Source organism: Microchirus variegatus (genome assembly GCF_963457635.1).
Source record: "Microchirus variegatus genome assembly, chromosome: 23".
NCBI lineage: Eukaryota > Metazoa > Chordata > Actinopteri > Pleuronectiformes > Soleidae > Microchirus > Microchirus variegatus.
Window position 1 is genome coordinate 10,812,103 of NC_139824.1, and position 22,950 is coordinate 10,835,052.

At 41.0% G+C, this 22,950-nt stretch overlaps 1 protein-coding gene across 1 annotated transcript in view; it reads right to left on the reverse strand.

Moving 5' to 3' along the window:
- Positions 1–450: 450 nt before the first annotated feature.
- hhip (hedgehog interacting protein) overlaps positions 451–22,950 on the reverse strand; it is a gene marked incomplete at both ends in the record, with an annotated part of 50,031 nt that continues 27,531 nt past the window's right edge. Inside the window, 5 exon segments of the mRNA XM_083909372.1 lie at positions 451–677; positions 1,363–1,497; positions 3,939–4,058; positions 4,470–4,592; positions 4,733–4,825. Coding sequence (XP_083765498.1) covers positions 451–677; positions 1,363–1,497; positions 3,939–4,058; positions 4,470–4,592; positions 4,733–4,825 — 698 coding nt within the window.

The window sequence follows — 22,950 nt, forward strand, 5'->3', positions numbered from 1 at the left end:
GAATTTAGTAACCGTTTTTGGCCACATTCTTACATATGGCACCTTTAATAAACTACTAACAATAATGCACAGGCGACGTTTCCATCCCCTGTGCATCGGTGTGTTGGACAAAGTACATCCCCGCATGCAATAACAGAGTTAGTGTTTCTGTGACACGAGGCGACGGCAGCGTAAACCCCTCTGTCATCACAGTCCATTTGGGTTGAAGCTCGCGAGCAAAGTACAGAGTACAGTCCTGTTGTAGTTGCATGTGTTAAATGAGGGGTTTCTTCAACAGACAACAAACAGGCAAGGAGTATAGTACTGTGGTATTCCAGGCTTAGACGGGAGAGAAATAACAGGCTATTGTGGCCACGATATATCGACTTATTTCAAAACACCTTTTACTCGCACTGGCGACTTCTCAGTTGTGAAAATTCATCACGTGTTTTTAATATTTCAAAATGATTGTCACTTTTCTTGTACAGTCGTAGAGGAAGGTTGCATTTGCTTGGTCCTTTTGGAGAGTTTGTAGTTGAAGTACATGAGAGCCTTGGTCTGTGGGGCTCTCCTGGGCCAGCAGGTGCGTCCGTTGCCGTAGTAGTCCTCCAAACACTGACAGGTGTAGGAACCATCTGTGTTCACACAGTGAGCGTGGCGGCTGCACCGGTTAGACCCGGTTAAACACTCATTCTTATCTGTGTAGAGGAAGAGGAGAGGGAAACAGAAATGACTAATGCAATGCTGCTATACATAGTTAGATTTTCAATCAGCATGCATTTTTTTTTTTTTTTTTACCCCAGATCTGTGCGTTTCAAACCTGCTAAAGAGATAATGTTGCAATGTTTATCACATGGATAAAAAAGAAAAACAGCTTGTGGGTGAGCCCACAGCTGAGTGGGTGAGCTATGAGTGCTCATCAAATAAACATGGTCTGTCGATCCTCTGCTGCCAAAGCACATCTTCACATGATCCCTCGCTCTGCCAATTAACGCAGATGAGGAGAACATGTGGAGCTGCGCTCTCATCTATTCAGTCGTTTGCATGGAACCGGTCTCGGAAAAATATCTCGCTCCCCATGACTTCCTGGTGCGGGATCGATAACAAATAATCTTGGTCTGATTCCTGCGGAGAGCTTCTCTCCGTGCTGAGTTTATTCATTCTGACCGATTCTGTCAAAACGCCAAGAAAACACACTCACACACACACACATAATGTATATGGACAGCGAGGCACTATACAGCATATAACGTTTCATTATATTTTATGAGAAACACGTGAACATCTGCTTCACAACAATGGGGATCTGAAGGATATATAATAAGTTCTCCATTAAATACATTAAATGCATCAGAGGGGGGGGGGGACTTTGTCATGTTTTACCTCGACATATCACTGAGCCCCCGCGTGTCCCCATCACAAAGCCATCTCGACACACACAGACAAAGCTGCCAAAAGTGTTCCTGCAAGTCTGGCGCGGAGGACACGCATCAGCCTCTCGCTGACACTCGTCCACATCTGCAACAAAACACAAACATGTGTCCAATACCAGCGAATGCATCGGGCTATAATGACACTCTACGCATGCACTCATACCTAACCTCTCATGGACGAGGTGTCTAAATGTTTCTTGTGTTTGCTCAAAACAATAATTACCTTCAAAAAGACACAAATTAGTACTTTGACATTGCAAACTGCAGCTCTTTGCACCGAGGCTTTGAAAGTCACACTGCTGTTGCAAAAAAACAGGGAATTACCAAAACTTTTTACTGAAGCCGTGCACATTTCTTAATATTAAACATTCAGCTTTGTCAATTCCTCTTTATGTAATAAAGGATGTTTCTAATTTAAACCCCTAACCCATTCATGTCAGTAACAAATAACTAATCCAGCTGATTGATCTGGATGCATCCACTGTATCTAATACGCTGACGTTGCGTGTTGCCTCGGTTTAAGAAATAATAAAATAAAAAAAAATCCTTGTATTTGTTCCAGGATGTTTAAAAGTATTTCAGTGAGTCAAACAGGAGAAGGATTTCCTATTCTTGTGGAGCGCGCATTGTTCCCACCGTGAGAATGACTCCTTAACAGGTGTGACAGAGACTATAGGGACGGGCTCGCTTCATTACAGGGACCGGAGAGGAGGGAGACTGCTGCCAAGTTATCGAGCAGGACTTTGGTCGTAAAGCAGCTGGAGAGAGAGAGAGAGTACAGGGCGCCCTTTGTTTTTAGGTCAGGTAATTAAAGGATTCTTTTGCCATTATTGTGCCATCGGTAAATCACTGGAGCTGCAGGTAGAAGCTGAGTCCAGACTTAGCAGCTTCGGTACTTTAACCTTTGCTCTTCACCAACTCTGCTCCTGTTCACTTTGTACTCAACAGAAAGCACACATTAATAGAAGAAGAAAAAGAATAAGCAAGTATCTTCCATAGACGTGAGGGCAGAGGCGATTCTAGAGTCTGTAGGGGCCCTAAGCAAAAATTGTCAGGGGGCCCTTCCAACCAGTGTTCATCACCATTTTTTTCCCCGAAATGAATGAAATAACATGGAAAAACCTTGTAATTAAAAAGTATGTGAAACTATAAATGTAAAGAACAATAAAATACTGTAAATAGCTTTTAAGAAACTATATAAAATGAGTAAAAAAAAATACATTACACGGTAAAGAACCCACATTATAAAACACTATGACCACAACAGCCTTCACTACAGGCTCCGACAATCCCAGTGATCCAGATGGACCCTGGCATTTAAAGACTTTTTAACTTTTTTTTTTTTTTTTTTTTATTCTTGTCATTGTGTATTGTATGTTTTTGGGTAACATTTACTGCACGTCTGTCTGTCCAGGGAGTGGATCCCTCACCTGTGGTTCTCCCTAAGGTTTCTACCCTTTTCCCTGTAATAAGGTTTTTTTTTTTTCCCCTGGTAGTTTTTCCTTACCCTGGTCGAAGGTCTAAGGACAGAGGATGTTACCGACCCTGTGAAGTTCCGTGAGACAAACTATGTTTTGTAAACTGTAGGCTATACAAATAAAGATTGATTGATTGATTGATTGATTGATATAGAACAATAAAATACTGTAATTAACTGAAAAAAACATGTATAAACTGAGTAAACAACAGATGCATTACACTGTAAATAATCCTCTTCATTTTCCAACTTGCAGAACGATAAGTTCACACAGGTTAACGTGAGGTGGGGCCCCTTTAGGGAGGTTTCCTACTGAGATGTCATTGCAAATCGCCCGTTGTTGTTTAAGGGGGACGGGGAGGCGGCTGGTCACTGCACATTTCAGTAAAAACAGCCCTCAGGCTCCGAGTGTCTGGGGGCCCCCTATCGGCTCGGGGGGCCCCAAGCAGTTGCCTGCCTTGCCTGTTCACAAGCTGCGCCTCTGGGTGAGGGTGACTATCTCCATGTCATGGTCTGTATTTATATAATGCTACTGTATAGAACACAGTCATACGTGTCATCTATTTGCCCTTTACACACAGGACACCTAATAAGGTGGTAACAGCTGGCGAGGAGCAGCTTGGGATGTGCCCAACCTCAACCTTTCCGGTTAAAAGATGACTCACTCGGAGAGTAAGAGACTGAGCAAAACACTCTAAACCAGTGATAGCTGTCGGAATAATATTCGCTCAACACAGCCACTTCATTGGGCCACATCTGTTCAATTGCTTGTTTAAATAATGTGATGCGTGTGTAGGCGCACATACGTAGGTCATAATGCGATGACTTATTTTGACGGCCACGTAAAGAGGGAAAGTTGTCATTTTCCAATCAGAACGGTTTAAGTCGGACGGAGCACATGACGCCTCCGAGCAGGGAGGAGGAAAATAACAACCCCAGTTCAAATAATGAAGTGAAATCAAATTAGCTCAGCGGTCTAAATATTGAGCGAATAAATATATGTTGGTTCACTATAAATGCTGAGGGTTTTTTTTCTGAGTAGGCTCTACCTTCACAGGTCTTGTTGTCCGAGGCCAGGTGGAGGCCGGGGGGACACAGGCAGCTCACAGCTGCCCCTCTCTCCACCTGGAAACCAAACTGGCAACGCGGAGAGGAACATGCGGCGTCTCCTGGAAGACAAGCAGGGAAAAACACCATGGATGAGGATCACACACACACACACACACACACACACACACACACACACACACACACACACACACACACACACACACACACACACACACACACACACACATAAACACAGTATACAGAGTACTTAAAAACAAAAGGAATACATTACATAACTTGTATTTCTGCCCTTGAAAACAATGCTTTGTTATGATATCACCAACTATAACATAAACTGTGAATATCTAAACATTTATGTTAGCTAAGCAAGGTGCGTAAACTGAGTACCAAGTCCTTATACACTTTAATCTCCAATTATGGTATAACGATGGCAGATGGGCTTTTTGTGTGGTCATTTTCTTCCTCTGAGTTTTATTTATTAAGATTATTATATAGGAAATGTCTCTCACTGGTGCAGGTGTATCCATCTGCTTTGAGCTTGTATCCAGGTTCGCAGTAACAGCGGTAGCTACCGTGCATATTCACGCAGCGCTGGGAACACGGTCTCTCCGGCGAGCCGCATTCGTTCACATCTGGAGTCGATAACATGAAACATTGCTCAGGCAGCGTATATGATGAGGAAGTCCTTCTCGGTAAACGATGCAGAACAACACAGGTAATGGTTTGAGGAATGAAAAAAAACCCGCCATGCCTGATAATGATTATAGCTCACCTTCATCACACAGTCTGCCTTTATACCCTCTGGAGCATAAACACGTGTCTGCTCCCACACATTTCCCATGCATGCACGGCGTCTTGCACACGGCTATAACGGACACAACAGAAGTCAACATGACAACGTTATAGTAAAATATTAAGTGTGTCAAATTAAAGCACTGATAATTATTTTTGTTTATGTGAGAGCAGTAAACAACAGCAGAGGCAGAAGTTGTAAAGTTGACATGCTTTCTGTGTCATGTTTCTGTACTGTATGTCCCTCATTATGTGACTTTGGTGCTTTGTCTGTGAGCTGTTTGGAGAAAGACAAGTAGAGTACAGTGGCTTTATCATGGATACTTTTTATATATTTATACTATCACGTTCCAGCTAAAAATGATATGGATGAGAAAAAAAAAGAAGAAAAAAAGAAGATTTCCTGTCTGTTTATTCCATCCATGTTCCTGTTGATGTGGAAATTGATTTCAAAGAATTGCAAAGTAAATACAGCTATGTTTACTACACTCTTAGAAATAAGGGTTCCAAAAGGGTTCTTCTACAAGAGCTGAGGTTCTACCTGGAACCATTTGCTTCTGAAGAACCCTTTCCCAAAGAAAGGGTTTTTCAAGGGTTCTTGGTAACACTAATGGTTCCAGTAAGAACCATTTTGATCCAGAGAACCCTTTATAACCCCTTTCCTGAATAAAGTGTTTTAAAGGGTCCTTGGTGGAACCCTCCAAAAGGGTTCCAGGTGGAACTTTTATAAAAAGGTTCTACCTGGGGCCAAAAAGGGTTCTCCTATGAGGACAAGCCGAAGAACCTTATATACATTCATATCTGCTCATATCATATAGAGTGGATTATTTTGCAGCTTTCAAACTTAAAGTACAGTATTCACTTTGCCACTTTCCACAACTGATGATGCTCACACTTTAAAGAGAAGATAATATATGATCAAAAGATGCATAAACAGAAAATAATGAATCAATGGTTCTTCACAATATTTTTTCTTATTGTTTGCCTTTCGCTGAGCTGCTGGCCTGATAACCTGTGACCCCTGTGCCCATGTCATTGCAACTGTCACTGAAACCACAGAGCGACTCACGCTGACAAATGCCGTTAACATTCCTCCACCCCGCACAACAGGAAGTAGTTTGACCGTAGCTGCAGTGCCCTGGCCTCATGCGACCCCCGGTGTGCTCCAGCGCATCCTCCCCTGACCTGTGGAGGCCAGGACCAAAGGTTATCAGATCATTAAGAATCGTCATGCCTTCAGGACAGGAGTTCAGCTTCTCCACAGTATCCCACTCAATCACAACGTCCTGGAGTGAAGCACTTTCTCCAGAGAGCTTCGAGTTTAGTCTACACCCTTGATGTCACATATATCGCATCCACATACACATGACAGGTTGTTTGCAGATGTGCGGAGAACACTGGATCTCATTTAATGCATCTGCGTCACATTAACTACTTATGAAACACGTTGCTTATTCACATTTGCAGGAAATACCCTCGTCTCTGAAGCAGTGTTTTTGTCTGTCATTAAAATCTCCAAACAACAGTTCAGTCAGCTGCACGTCATTCAAAGACAATGAGCACGTCTCACTCGTAGCTGCTTTTAAATCTCCTGACACTGCAGTAAGAGGCTATTAGAATATTAAAAATTAATCATATGCCTTTCTTACCTTTGTCGATGCTGAGCCACAGAGGATGTAATAAAATGCAACATCACAACGAAGACCAATCGGCTTAGTTCAATCATTTTCTTCCACCTTCGTTTAACCTTGTAAGTACATATTAGCTTCCTCTTTCCCCCAGGATACGCGTTATGTGATGTGTGTGTGTGTGTGTTTTAAAAGGCAATTCTGGAGGTGTCTGTGTGTGTGTATGTGTGAGTGAGTGTTTGAGGAGTGGTGATGGTGGTGGGGAACACGGTGTAATTGTAGAGTGCCGAGAGAAAGAGGTGTGACGGCTCACCTGAGGGACAGAAGGGGCAGTGAGGACACACAAAAGAATGTATTGTGAAATAACTTTATGACACGGCCTTTATTTTCCATCAGTACTCGGTAGAACCATAAATACACCACAATTCTTCCATATACTTAAAAGGTTAAAGTTGCATTATGTAATAAATCTAAAGCAACTGGCCATAAAATCCTCCTAATATGTCACAGAGACTCAGGAATAATGTTCATATAACAAACTGAACTCACCAACAACAACAGTACAGACAAAATATTTGCATTAAAAAAAATATTTTGCAGACTGCAAATCATGTTTATGTTTTGAAGTCATGTTTTGGCATGTGGCGCCACCTACCGCCGTCTACCAATCATTGCAGTCAGTAGAGTCTCAGCTGCCGAGCAACCACGGGTTGCCAGTTACGTCTGAAAACAGAACCTAAAAGACTTCGGTATTTTGAATTTGAATGTAGTAACCGTTGCATAAAATTACATATATTTTTGGGGTCTAACATGGTTTAAAACGCATGTGTTATTCTATTTTATTACTTTGAATATTTAACATTTCTCTATATTTTTGCTACCTTTAATTTTTTAACTATATGTGCTGCTGTAACATTGCAAATTCTGACATTGCTGGAGTAATTCTCCTAAAAGCTACACTCTTAGAAATAAAAGTGCTAAGTAGAACCATATAAGGTTCTTCGGCTTGTCCTCATAGGAGAACCCTTTTATAAAGGTTCCACCTGGAGCCCTTAGTGTTACCAAGAACCCCTTTAAAACCCTTTATTCAGGAAAGGGGTTTTAAAGGGTTCTCTGGATCAAAATGGTTCTTCCTGGAACCCTTAGTGTTACCAAAGAACCCTTTCCCGCAGAAAAGGTTTTTTCAGAAGCAAATGGTTCCAGGTAGAACCTCAACCCTTGTAGAAGGACACTTTTGGAACCCTTATTTCTTAAGAGTGTAGAGCCATACTGGTTCTTCATCATCCTTTGAAACATTCATCAACAAAACTAAACTTCTTTCATGTGTTTTCTACCATTTTACAGAATCTGTTTAATATTGTAAAACATCAAAATCAGTCAAACAAACAACAACAACAACAACAACAACCAAGCTGAAGAAGTAAAAATCAAAACCATAGAGTCACATGACAGAGGGAACATTTTTCCTTCCCTTTGTTTGTTTGTCACAGAAAAAAAAAATCAATAATACATAATTCAATACAATACACATATTTAGAAAAAATATATATATAAATAAAAGTATGTTACAAAACCAGAGTTTTCTAGAGACCGGGACAAGATCTCAGGGTCGGAAATACTTGCTGGCAGCCTCAGAGGTACACGCCTTTGAAGTCGTAACTATTACCAGCTCTGATCAGAGTGCAATCAGCTGTATTAAGCTTAAAGGCGGAGTCCATGTCTGGTTGCCTGGTGGTCCAGAATCACCCACACACACATGCGCACACACCCACACACACACGCTTGTGCAGCATTCACCGTGAGGACAGTCCCCTTACCATAACCTAAACCTATACTTTAACCCAAAACCAAGTTTTAACTGTGATAAACCATTTTTTTAAGGGGTGACAAAATGTGTGGACCAAAATGTCCTCACTTTCCCAAAAATGTCCTCACTCCTTTGGTGTATAAACGTCCTCACAAGGACGCCTATACGAGAACACGCACACACACACACGCAGGTTTGCACAGCTAGTCTTCTTAGCACTCTGCGTTAACTTATATTCCTTTCGACAGCCTTAACAAAAAAATATACCTATGACTAACCCTAAACTTAACCAGTTCCCCCCGAAATGAGGTTCTGCCTCATTAGGACCAGATGGTCCCGACAGGGTCAGTGTTTATGCCAGAAAGTGTCCCAAAGAGGTAACAAATACAAGTTCACACCACAAATGTCCTTTCAGTTTCATTATAGACTCCATATTATTTAACTATGCGTTAAATTGAGGACCAGAATTCTTTTCTTATGCCATAAAAGAAAGTAATACATATTTTTTGGCAGCTTCTCCTGCGCTAATTCAGCTCATTATACAATGACTTTAAGTGGCTCTGCGGTGCCACTGCTGCAGAGGAGACGGTCACGCTGCACAAGACCGCAGCTTTTAAAGTCACCCAATACGACTTGAAGAAAAAAACGTGGGCCGTGTGAGATGCTGAATGACAGAAAAGAAGGTGGCATTCAAGGTGACTGAAAATTGAAAAGTGGCGTGGTAAAACTTGTGTCTCAGCTCATTTTCATCTCCCTCTTTTCTTTCTGTCTGTCTCACACACACACACACACACACGGCTCCCCACCCAAACCTCTGTCTTGAATGGTTTTTGTCAAACGTGTCACCACCACACATCAGCGAGCGAGGTGGAAAGAAACCATAAAATAGTTCATGCATGGTCTGTCTTGAATTAGCGCCAAACCGCACTCCATATCTGTCATAAACGATACAATTAACCGCAATCCTGCCTGCCAAAAAGGAAAAGGAGTGAAGGAAATGGAGGGGGAAAAAAAAGAAAGAAAGAAAGAAAGAAAGAAAGAAAGAAGGTAGCCATCAACAGTAAAACAGAATGATAAACGTTGTCGGTGCGAGCGCAGTGTGTGGCAAGTGCAAGGGTTGATCACAGAGTTAGGCTGTGCTCTCTTCCATCTGCCAATGTGGACTTGGTTTGAGGAGGACTGAGATTTCAGCTGTGTGCCTGTGCCAAATCTGCAGATCTCTCTTTTGACCACATAAGGGGTGTAAACGCACTGGTGGTCTTTTCGGTTCCTCGACTTGAAAAGGGATGCTCCACAAAGAGATCATATGACATCTAAAAGGACTTTCCCCACCCCCACCTGCTCAAAAAAAAAAAAATATTACATATCTCCCCCTAAAATGATGAGGTTGGAGAGAATCGCCCCCGATTCCTGGAGCAGTGTTGGTGGTCAGTCACACAGAAAACAGAGGCAGCCCTTTCTGCTCGTATTAAAATGTTCTTATTCATACGTAATAGTGACATGTGGTCGTGCTACTTCACAATTCAGATGTATTTTCAAATTTTGTTGAGGTATATCTGAGATAAAAAGACCACCAGGGCACTGGAAAGCCAAATTGGACTTAATTTTATAACTGCTCACCATCATTTTTGGAGTTAAACGCTGACACTAATGGCTTAATTTGGACTGAATTGTAATGTAATGTCTGCCAAAATTATCAAGGCAGTGTGCGCATGTCCCTTTGCCCTCTACATTTGTTTTCTATTTGATCCTTCATAGGCTGGAATCACTGAAATATCACTAAAGCCCACAGATGCTGCACTTCCAAAGAAAGATACAGATTTGTTGCCAATATCCTTTGAACTTTGTGTTTATACATATAATATTGCAGTAAAAATGAAATAGAAAATAGTTCTCATTTGATTTATAACATCAGTAAACATTTTTCTTGAAGAGTTAATGGTCTCAGTCACTAGTTCTGGGTCTTCTCCAGTAGCACATGGTGTCAATTTTGTAAATGATGTTTTCCATTTCGAGGGAAAATAGACGCTAATAAAGCACCGCTTTATTAGCGTCTATTTTGGGATTCGCAGGTGTCGCTGAACTTCCAGACGCAAAAACGTCAACATGGCAAATCACAAAAACGTTGCAATTCCCGTGGTTGACGTCACAACGGGTTGCCAGACAACAAATGAAAAATCTGAAATTGATATGTGAGCATCACTTAAAGGGATATTTTTTTGAAGTGTTGCATGAGACACAGCACTGACTTCGCAGTGTGGCCTGGGAACCAGCTTGAGACACGTACACTCACTCTCACAGAAAACATGGCTGACAGCATATCTTAAGCATATATTTGCCTTGACAGCCATTTTTAAAGTCCATCAAGACTTTTTTAATCATTTAAATCCTTATATTTGGGACTCTGTGACTTCCTCGCTCCTTGGGACGTCACAAGATGGTAAAATCCTGGAATTGTTTTGTTTGTAAAACACGTGAGAGTGCTGGCGAGGGCAACGGCATCCGAAAACCGGAAGTCCACAAAAAGTTATATTCTTGTCTCCACAGTGCAGCACAGAGTTCTACACAAACTTCCAGCCTCAGAGGATTTATGTGTCCAGTGGATACATGTTATATATGAAGGCAATGTGTCTGCTAGAGCCTGCAAATGATCACTTTTCCAAATGCTAACTGCTGTTAGCTCCCAGTAGCCTATGTGGCTGATGTCATTTCCTGTCCCTTAAGTTTCATTTTACTTTTTTTTAAGGTGGACCTAAAGAGATACAACTTAATAGAGCGTTCTGAACAGGGCTGTTTTGGCAGGGTGATTGAACTGCTGTGGTGCTTCATCCTTATGGTATTTTGACCAAAACATGTCACAGACATGTTCATTAGGACACCAGGGAACTAGGTTAACTTGGATAAATAGGATATAAAATGGGACCTTTAATACTTTCTTCACTGCTGAGCGATCGTGTTTGTGGATAACGCTTTTAACAGGTGACCCCGGCGGATGATGGACAGTGTGGGGTCAGAGTTCCGAGAGGGTGTGCGAAAGGGGTTGCCCAGGTGCAAGTGGTTAAAAGGTGGAGGTCAGGAATGTGGGTCAGTGGACAGGACACCTGCGAGCTCATGATGAGGACAGCAGTAATGGTTGTGGCAGGAGGACAATGTAACAGATTTGAGGGGTGGAGGGAAATCAGGAGGAAGTCACAGACCATCTATCACCGTGTTGCCGATCGCCTGGGTGCAGATGCGCCAGCTTAATTTATTGAGCTCACTCTTTTTTATGTCAGCTTGGTGTATTCATGTTAATATTTATGACTATTACTGTCGTGATCTGTTTCATTTAAAAGAAGAAAATCATTGTCACAAAAACCAGTTGTTTACTGTAAACAAAGCGTTGTTTGTGTCAATGAAACCCGTTTGAACAGAAAGAGAAGCAGCGTTATTAATAGAATTATTAATATCGTGACAAAGCGACAGCAGCTGTGCTCTGATGACTGTTTTTTTTTTTCTTGTGGCTGTGACTACAACTTTTCATCCATTTTAAGATTATTTTAAAAACCTTATTTAACAAAGATGAGGTCGGATGTGGCGAGGGGAAAGCAGCGAAAGGTACAGGTGAATTGCAGGGGTGCAGGTAGGAAAAAAACGCAAAAATGGAAGTTGCCGCACGATCAATCAAAGTGTGACCGTACAATCCGGACAAGATGGGAGAATCTGACTTATGTGAAGGTGATCAGAAGATTCAGGACAGATCACACACGCAGAGAGTAACATTTCCAGCGTTTGCAGTTCCATGCTGAGCCAGAGCAAACACGTAGCAGTAAAAAAAAGCAAAGAATTCAACAATTCAACTGAATCAGAACGAGCACGTGAGCATCTGCCATCTGATTTCATCCTTTCACGCGCCTGCAGAGGGATCACACCATTTTCAAACTGGGTGGTTTTCACACTTCCAGCAACTCTGCTGAAATAATAGTAATAATAATAAAAAAAAGAAAATTGAGCTTAACAATTGGTTTTTAAGGTGCAGACAAGCTGGACCAAAATGTGAGGCTTTTGCTTTTGGACATTATGGTTTGGACGGAAAGCAAACATTGACAAGAGCTCACCTTTCACAGTTTTTACGGGCATTCTTTTCACGACTTCATTAATCAGGACTAAATTTCCAACGACAATATTTATCACCGCTCATAAACGCAACACTGGAACCTGCTATCACTGCCAGGTTGACTGACAGATGCAGATGGTATTGCACGATGAAACATTTTAAGGTTAAGGTCAGGGTTAAACTGTGCAAATATAGCATTTGTGTGGTCTTGATCATCCTTCCTTCCTTCCTTCTTCCCTTCCTTCTTCCCTTCCTTCTTCCCTTCCTTCCTTCCTTCCTTCCTGCGTGTGTTTTTGCATAACAGCCTCTTCCTGTCACCACTTTGTCATTTGCCTCGTAGTCTATAGCCAAACTGGAAGGTACACAGTGTACAGAGAGTCAGCGCAGACATTAGACACAGAGCTTTGGAGAGATTAAGATGCAAACATGGTACACAACCACCACAGGCAGTCTCTGTGCCAAAACAAGGATTAGGGGTTTGTCAAATGGCAAGGCACCACCACAGAACAACACTTAACTGCGCAAAAAAAAAAAAGGCACCAGATCATCGCCAAGGAAAATTATACACCATATGTGTTTTTATCTTATGTGGCTCTGATGAGTGGGCAATATTTTCTGAGAAGGAATGAGCAATAATTTTTATTTAGTTCAATATTTCACCGAAGAAGAGGACATGTTTACTCTGTAATCCTCCATTTCTGGAATAACAGGGACGTGATTTATAGACGGCTAATTTGGTAGAGTGCACGCTGGCGCTGGAGTTGGAGTTATGGTGGTGCATTTTTATGATTGCGCGTGGGTTTGACTGAAAGGCCTTACGCTGCTGCAGTTTATTGTGATAGCGGAGACATTAACAATCAGTTTTTTTATTTGCCCAGTCTTTTTTTTTGTACAGTAAATTTTGATATATTAGACAATTTCACCTTTTATTGCCAATGTTGCAAAAAAAAAAAAAAGTTAACTTATTTTAACTTGGAACAATAAAGACACAATTTAAGCATTGAAGGAAATGTGATGCTTTTATTGCAACAAGCGTGTCCTTCAGCTGATGAGGTTCCTAAAGATACAGCTGTTTTAATGTATTATTTATTTAATTTGTAGAAATTAAGGCCACATTCATGGAACATCTGCTTTGCTTGCACTTGAAAACCTGAAACATGGCGGTCCAAGATGGTTGACTTTGTTAAAGGGGTCATATTATAGCCAATTTCTCCAAGTTAAACTAGTTCCCTGGTGTCCTAATGAACATGTCTGTGACATGCTTTGGTCAAAATACCATAAGGATGAAGCACCACAGCAGTTCAATCACTCTGCCAAAACAGCCCTGTTCAGAACGCTCGGTTAAGTAGTATCTCTTTAGGTCCACCTTAAAAAAAAAGTAAAACGAAACTTAAGGGACAGGAAATGACATCAGCCACAGAGGCTACTGGGAGCTAACAGCAGTTAGCATTTGGAAAAGTGATCATTTGCAGGCTCTAGCAGGCATATTGCCGTCATATATAACATGTATCCACTGGACAGATAAATCCTCTGAGGCTGGAAGTTTGTGTAGGACTCTGTGCTGCACTGTGGAGCCAAGAATAGAGCTTTTCACGGACTTCACGGACTTCTGGTTTTCGGATACTGTTGCCTGCTCCACGAGACAACAATTCCAGGAATTAAGCGCATTGTGACGTCCCAATGAGCGCTGAAGTCAACATCGCGTGTTTCATCTCCTGTACTTAGACTGAGGAGGACCACAAAAACATGAGTGAGTCATCTTTTTTCATACTTCACACTCACGCCGACTGATCGGACCTCCAGAGTCAGAAATATAAGGATTTAAATGATTAAAAAGTTGATTTTGCATAATATGTCCCCTTTAACACTCTTGCCTCAAGCATCGAAAAGGTATATTCTAAGGCTAAAGAAAACCCCAAGCCCATTTTTGTAAAAGAGGACTTTGCAGTAGCATCGTTTCTGGAGGACACATGCATGATTGTCTTTCTCTCTCTCTGTGTGTGGTGTGTGCTATCACTAACTGCCAACCTCTTTTCTAGTGGTGTGTGATAAACTGTTAGGCCCACACAGCGCAGCAGAACGGATTGTGCAGTACAGATAACAAAGCAGCAGGCGTCTGGCAGAGTTCGCCCGGGCCCTGGACACACAGACACACGGACAGAGGGGCTGATGCAAACTGTGGCTCCACTTAAGTCGGAGGAAAACCACATCTTTGCAAGCACAGAAAGCCAACTGTGCTTTATACTTACTTTTCATTTTGCCATTCCTTTCTCCATTTCCTGTAGGACAGGAAACGTTTGAGATGGTGTTTGTAGAAAAAATACGTGCGAGAACGTGGTCAACACTAAACGTACTTTCTCTTTTATTCATAATGGAAAGGAGAGATAATGATATCAACTAGTTATATTATAGACAGTTTCTCATAGTACACAGACAAACAGACACACACACACTGTTTGACCCCAGTGTTAGCTCTAGTGTTAGCAGTGAGGCTGCGGCGGATGTCCCTCTGTTGACTTTGAGTGATGTAAGCTTGAGATGAGCTTTGCAGATTAAGAGTGAAGGCAAACAAAGGACCCTGCCAAGATGAGCCACAGTGTATACAGATTAATACAACAATACAGCCACACGAGCGCTGCCGTAAACCATTTGCATAACTCTTTTTAAAGTGTTTTGGAAAATTTTCTTGCTTTGCTTTGAGGAGATACCCCCACATGGAAACTTATACCTAGGTGGTCCATTCCAACCAACATCAGTTGTTTACCTAGCCCTGCGAAGAATCGCTGAGAGGGGGAGCAGACACGGCGACAGAGAGCGATGCATACGCACATTCATATAGATCAGGCGCGCAGCAACAAAGCGGCTTCTGCGACGGAAACGTGTGAAGATAAACCTTCCTCTCGGTGCACATATGTCCACAGTAGCGCTCATTTTTTTCTCCAAATGTTTGGTGCATTTTTCTTCAATCAGGGAAGCCATTTCACATAAACAAAAACTGTTTCAAAAGGTCCATTGAGAAGGATTCAGGGGGGGATTCATTATAACTATAATCACCTGGAAATGACGAACTGTTGTTGGATCACTTTATATTACACTGAAAGAGGGTCTTCTTCTGCCATGGAGTCCACCATGTTGCATCACCATGTTTGTATAGTATGGTCCAGACTGGACAAATCAAATCTGGCTCTATAGAGCTTTACTCATTTTCATTTTACCCGAGGGCCAAAACAGTTTCTCATATACACTTGGAATCGGGAGCACGTGTGAGGTAATTTCGGTCGGTTCTCAGTTGGTTTCATTTTGCGACTTCACCCCTAGATGCCACTGAATCATACGCACTGGTCATATGAGTCAGAGCTTGGGTTTCGTGAAAAGGCCCTTTATAAATTCTTTTTAAAGGTCAACTTTTTAATCATTTAAATCCTTATATTTGGGACTCTGGAGGGCCTGTGCGAAAAAATATGACTCGTTTTTGTGGTTCTCCTCAGTCTAAATACAGGAGATAAAACACACGATGTTGACTTCCGTGCTCACTGGGACGTCACAATGCGCTAAATTCCTGGAATTGTTGTCTCGCGGAGCTCCGCAAGGGCAACAGTATCCGAAAACCGGAAGTCCGCATAAAGTTCTATTCTTGGCTCCACAGTGCAGCACAGAGTTCTACACAAACTTCCAGCCTCAGAGGATTTATCTGTCCAGTGGATACATGTTATATATGAGGGCAAAGTGCCTGCTAGAGCCTGCAAATGATCACTTTTCCAAATGCTAACTGTTTTACTTGTCCTTTAACTTCAACAGAACAGGTTCATTTTAGTCCCTACTTTAGCTGTCTCTGCTATAACTTCTCGGCTTAACCCCCTTGAAATATTTTTCAGTTACTCGTTGCCATTTGCTGTAGGTTCTGCAGCAGAAGCTCTCCACACAAAGCACAAAAAAACTGAAAAAAACAGGGAGAAATTGTGTTGTCACATTTTTTCATCCACCTTTTCTCTGTTACAGTTTGTTTCATCTGAAGGAGAAGGCCTCATCCTCCCTTTTTTTTTTTTTTTTTCCTACCACCACCTCTCACCCCCATCAGTCTTACCTGTCGCCCAAACCTCACTGCTGCTCTCAGCCCTCTGTGGGGGTTTAGCATGTGTTAACATGACAGATTGAGCCCCAGTAGGAACCTTAATTGCATCATTTCATGGATGCAAGTCAGTGCTGCCGTCCAGGAGAGTAAACAAGCTCTGAATACAGGAGCAGAAAAAAAAATGAGAGTGGGGGGGGATGATTGAGTGAAGAGATGGAGGACAAGGATGAATACCAGACCAGATGTAAAAAGAGAAAAGAGGAATTGCTTCAGGAGAGGAAACACAGTAACCAAGGCACTTGGATGAATTGAAGAAGTGTGAAATATGAGAAAGTGGAGGTGTGAAGACAGCAGAAATAAAAGCTCACATAATAAGAAATTCGGACAAAAATCAACAGCCCAAATCCATCCAGACCTCCTCCAAGGTGGTCGCTGAGTGCGGTTTGTTGTGTTATGTGATAAGCTGAGAGTTAAGTCAGGCAGAAGTAAAAGGCAGCAGCAGCAGCAGGCCTGCTCGGAAAAGTGCGTCTTCATTAGTAAGCGATCGGGGGCCGGGGAATATGAGATTTCAACTGCCTCGGTCGTGGTAGTGCTCGCTGAGTAAACACATGAGGTCACACAATACACGACGCAATTAGGTGTGTGACAAAACCAGATATACAGCCAGGGGATTGACATGCACACACACACACACACTATTCTCGTTAGGACACTGCCTTGGCTTCCATTCATTTGGACAGTCTATGAACTGATCCCCAGCGTATGCTCACACATATGCAGAGGAGGCTTCAGCTAAAACACTGCTCATTCAAACTGCATTGTGGAAAGCAAAGCAAAAAATTATCTTTATTGTTATTATATATGACAGAAATTGCCACGAAAGGCCCAACCTGACCTGATGTATCTAACACTCTAACATGTTTTGATGCTGTGTGCAGACAATGGCCAATCATATCCATTTAGACGTTTAGACCGATTTGCGAGATGAGGCCAACCTGGAAGTTCCAGGACACAAAACAAAGGTACACTCACTGTCATGGACTAAGCATTAAGGAACAGAATGTAGGAGCGATTTCAAAGAAAAGGTGGCTTTATATTTTCCCCAAAAAACAGCAAAATCAAACTTATAACTCAACCCCTAAAACAACAGAATCAACCAACCTCCTAAATGAGAGGCAGTGGGAGCTTAAATACTGGCTTGGGGCAAACCAAATGAAACACAAAGGGATGTACAAAAGTGGCAACACTCTAAACTAATACAGAACACAACTAACTAAACCCCAAACCCCCCCATGACATCATATCAGGTGGTTTGCTCCAGTTTCAGCTGATTGCAGTAGACAGGTGCTGCTAGTTTTTGGCCACGCCCTTTTTCTGTTCCCACAGAGTCACCAGAGTTACCAGCCAGGTAACTCAGAAAAAAGAAATAAAAATTAATGTAAGATTAAACCAGATAATCTATTTCAAAACCCAATGATGCAAATTATTTCTTTAACGGAAACCAAATCAACTGATAAAGAATGATTAAAAAAAACAAAGTAAAAATCTCAAAACTTTCTCAAAATGTCCTGCTTTTGCTGAAATTCCATTCTTAACAAAGACAGAAAACACAAGCACACAACCAGCACCACACACAGTTAATGACTTACAACCAAGGCAAACGTTTACACAGTCCAGGTCCAATATTCCCACATAAATCCATAATGTTCAAATCTTGGGGGCTTCATTTATTCAATATAACAACAGAGCACTGCCAGTGTGGACAAACACAGAAGTTAACGCACAACATTCGACAAAGTCGCTCCCCAGCTGGGATCTCGCCCCCGATGAGACATCATGACTTCATTTGTCAACACATGACATCGAAAGTACATAGCGCGCATTTAACAGTGATTTCCACCGAGTTGTGGTATTGTGGCGACGTGGTAATGTACAGTTAGATCACAGTGGAAACAGTTATTCACGGTGCACATGGGAGTCAAACAAGACTCGCAGGGGGAAGCAACAATCGCAGTGAGCAGCGGGGGACAAGTCCAGGAACCTGCCACTGGGTAGACATGGGTGGTATCAGGAAAATCAAATCATTTGAGTCAACAGTTAAAATAATGGGTTATAATCTGGGTTTGATAAAAGAGGAGGAAAGCCAGACATCAGCGGGTGGGGAGCTTCTGAAACATGGTGGTCCACATTTCACATTTCAAATAATTTAGGTCTACCAGATTCAGATTTAGCCTTTTATTGTGCACGTCAAATTTTTTTTTAATGTCATTTATAAAAACCAGAAAAGCAGTAACCAATTAGCCCAATGAAATACACATTTCATATTACATTTACCGTATTTCCAATTGCTTACGAGCATTGGTCAATAGTGAAGCTACTTTTTTCGAAACTCTTCACACAGTCTGTGTCTCGTCTCACCGCCAAGACTCTTTCTCACCAACAAAACACATCATTCATGTCTCAAAGTAAGCTCATTAAGCCACAACTCTGGCACCAAATCTCATTTAGGAAGCAAACACCATCACTCTCAGCACACTTAACTTTTTTCCCCAGATAAATCATTTGGTTTCTAATAGAATGAGACGTTTGCACTTTGAGGCTACTATATTATTTCAGATTGTTTTGCATATTGTAACAAGAGTGGCCGAATAATGCAGGAATTACTTATGTTTTCTATATCGTTTCATTCAATTCAGTCATTTACAGTAAAGCTGCAGTATAATTTAAAGGTGCCATATGTAAGAATGTGGCCAAAAACGGTTACTCCATTCAAATTCAAAATACTGAGGTCTTTTAGATTTCGTTTTCTGACATAACTGGCAACCCGTGGTTGCTCGGCAGCTGAGACTCTACTGACTGCAATGATCGATAGATGGCGGTAGGTGGCGCCACATGACAAAACATAAACATTTTCAGTCTGCAAAATATTTTGAATTTTGAATTGAATGAATTTTGGTGACCGTGGTCACTGAATGCATTTTGTGATTCACAGTTTGCTCCACGTACACTCACACTGTTTTTTACTGACTGTGTAAAGAAAAAAAGTTTTGACTTCAGTTGCTTGTTAGCAATTAAGAGTCTCAGCTTTTCAATTTTCCATGGCTGGCTTGGTTTGATTATGGTTTTCCTGTTTGCAAAACCACCATACTGTTACTGAACACTAGCGACACAGTTGTTTTGTGCCTGTAGTTAAACTCTGAAATCGTGGTTAAACCTTAATAATGGTATTTACTAACCAGCTTATACTAATTATGACCTTCAGTATTGCTTTTTCATTTTGGTTTCTAAATGAACATGAAAACAAAAAAGCAACAAAACAATCGTATACACACAAACGCTCCCTCAATCAGGTCTGATAGTATTGTTTGACAGAACCAGTTTTTAGATGCAGGAAACAACTAATGTGACATTATCTCTGTTCACTCACAAGACCAGCATCAAAGTAAAACCTAATTTATACAGAACAGGAGAGCACACAGTCCCTGAGCATGTATTAAATCAGTTGGAGTTTATAATCAGCTACTATACAAAAAAAAGAAACACAATTAAATACAGTTTAATGACTTGTTCACTTTGTTCTGGATGAGAAGAAAACTAATGACGTGACTCTTTCTAATCACGAGGCTATTGTTTTTTTTCTTCTCCCTGCTCTGCAGGTCTCCTCTTGTTACCCTATAAGTATTGCTTGTGCTCACTCTTTCACTCATGTATACAATATTATAGCACGCACTTCCAGCCATCTCAGTCCTACAAATATTTGGTATACAGGCTCCTCATGTTTATTCAGAGTACTGGGTTACACTGTTTGGGAAAGATAGCCAGACAAGAGCCCTTTGGGAAGGAAAAAGAAAGCTATTCCAAATGAAAAGTAATGATTCATGCCACAGATAGTGTATAAAACTGAAAATATATGCTGGACCTCGCAACACTATTGGACAGTTCCATTTTATGCAATTTTGATTGGATCGGAACAGTCCATAGACAAGTAAGTATTGCATTACTCTAAATATGGCAGTGTGTACACTTGTGTGAGTGGGACCAGAGTGAGGTGGGTGGTCTCCGCTCACTATCATTATACAACACAAAGCCTCATTGGTATTTTGAGAAGGAAATTAATATTGCCATCAGCGGCGGCTCTTGCGTGTGTGCCTCCATGCATGAATGTGTTTGCATACTTCAGGAAAACAAAGTTGTAGAAACAATTTCCACTTCAGACGAGGAATTTTCAGATGCAACTTTGAGCTATGCCATGACGCTGCATGACGACATAGGGGCCATCACTCCACTCGCTCCTCACTGTCAAGTCCACAGGCAGCTTTTTTCCATTCAGGCAGCAGTGGAGGGAAAACCCTGGGAATCGAGCCACATTGGCCCAAATTTAACGCTCTCTCCTTTTTGCACCTTTTACCTGGCTGGAACAAAACACATCAGTGGAAATGTTGCAGCTTACTGACCAGAAACAATTTTGTGGTTACATTTAGCCACGAGCAATACATGGAGCCAAATATGAGGTGCTTGTTTGAAAGGTGCTGAGGTGCTTGTATGTGTTTTAAGGTCTGTATTTATGTAATTATTTCCAAAAAGTGTGGGTAGACAGATGTCCAGAGATTCTGAACTTTTGATCATATCACGTGATATTTCACAGCAGATGGACCGGACAGTTGGTCGTAGCGATTAAACAATGAAGTTACACGATTTCCTGTTAGCTTGGAGTGCTGCTGCGTCTTTGTTATGATTTCCGAGTCCACACCTGTGATTTTTATTCTGTGGACTCTCCGCTCTAGTTGCTGCAGCAAGCAACCGATTTAGTCTATAAGCTCCGATAAACCCTCCAAAAATCCTTGCCCAGAAACTAGCTGGGGCAAAGTTCCTAAGGTGGCCAGACACACAACTCTGTGCAACTGTGTCCACGTTTACTGCTTAAAAAAGTGTCCAGAAAATGGAAATAGCTCTAAAAACTAAGAAAGATTATCATCCGATCAGCTACTAATGGGGCTTTTCCACTATACAGTTCCAGCACAACTCGACTCTACTCAGTTTGTTATCGTTTTCCATTACAATAGTACCTCCTCATCATAGCTCCGCTGCATGAAACTGCTGTGATGTCAAACAAACTAGTGACTTGTAAAGCAGTTCTTTTCATTGTACTGAATCATTTGCAGGTATTAAAAAAGCACCAGGTACCAGGTGCTATCACTAATGGAAAAGCAAAAAAAAAGTTGTGCCGTGTCGAGTCATTGTGGAACTGTTGTGGAAAAGCACCTTATGTCATAATTATGTTATTATAGCAAACAGGAAAATTGTCTTAAATTGTCTAAAACTGGTCTGGAACTTGGTTAAACATTCAAGTATTTCATTGGGTTGTAGGGTAAGTTGTTTCTTAGAATAATCCACAGAAAAAGAAAGTCATGTAACAACTTAAACTTTTACAACTCTGTTGTTAAAAGAACACTATGAAAGAAAAGAGACAAGAGTATTTCAGACATGCTATAAATTTTAATAGACATATTGATATTTCTGAAGAGAAACAAAGTTATCCCTAGTTTTATTTACAGGAATAAAAAAAATTGTCACATACAGTACAATGTAAAACAACATTGAGAACTTAAATAATTATTTTATTTGTGTAACTACTTAAATAATGAAAATGGTTATTCTATTCACACCACGCCGTCTCAGCAGCTACAATGCAACTTTCACATTAAGTGCTAAAAAAAAATTATAATTTTTCCATTTTACAGCATGAATTCCATTTTGACTCATTTAGTCAAGGTAGAGTATTTTTATTTCAGCAATCACAAGTGAGGATAATGAATGGACAATAAAGTTTAAAAACATTTATCAGGTACTTGGTAACTTTCAAAATAAAAGCTGGGGGGTTTAAAAAATAAAAACATGTATCTTCAAAACCATTAAATACGATAACTGATGTTTCGGGAAGATTTACTTTATTAATTTTTTGAAAAGATTGCATGTTATATTTTCAAAATTGGCATGCATTTATATATGCAGCATATTAATGACTGTGTGTAATACATTAGCACATTAATGTGGGTCCAGACAAATCCCACTCTGTGTTTCACTGTTTTCTCTTAAGTTTAGCATTCGATCTTAAGATTTTTTTTTTTTTTACTTCAAGCTCATCTCCGTGAGACAGACCCTCGGGTAAATTTAAAATCTGCTCTCAACAGATAAGATCTGCGTCTGACTGTGAGCTTACCTCCACAGCAAAGCGGTGGCCCGAGAGAATCTTTGATCGTTTCACAACAGAGACACATTTCTGACAGTGGCAATGAAACCATGTGTCAGGAAAAAAAATAATAAAATAAAAAAAATGATGGACTCAGCCAACTGCTCCGAATAACTATGCAGGCAGAGACATGCATCGCGTTTTCATTGGAGTTAAAAAAAAAAAAAAAAAAAGGTAGGAAGATTTTTATCCTCACGTGTCTTTCTCGAAAGCTGCATATGTATAAGTACAACATGAAATGACATGAACTGACAAGCTTAGTTTAAAACTGCTTTCTATAAACACCATTCTCACCCATATATTATTACGCTTAAAAAAAATAAACCCTCCTCTATGATAACAATA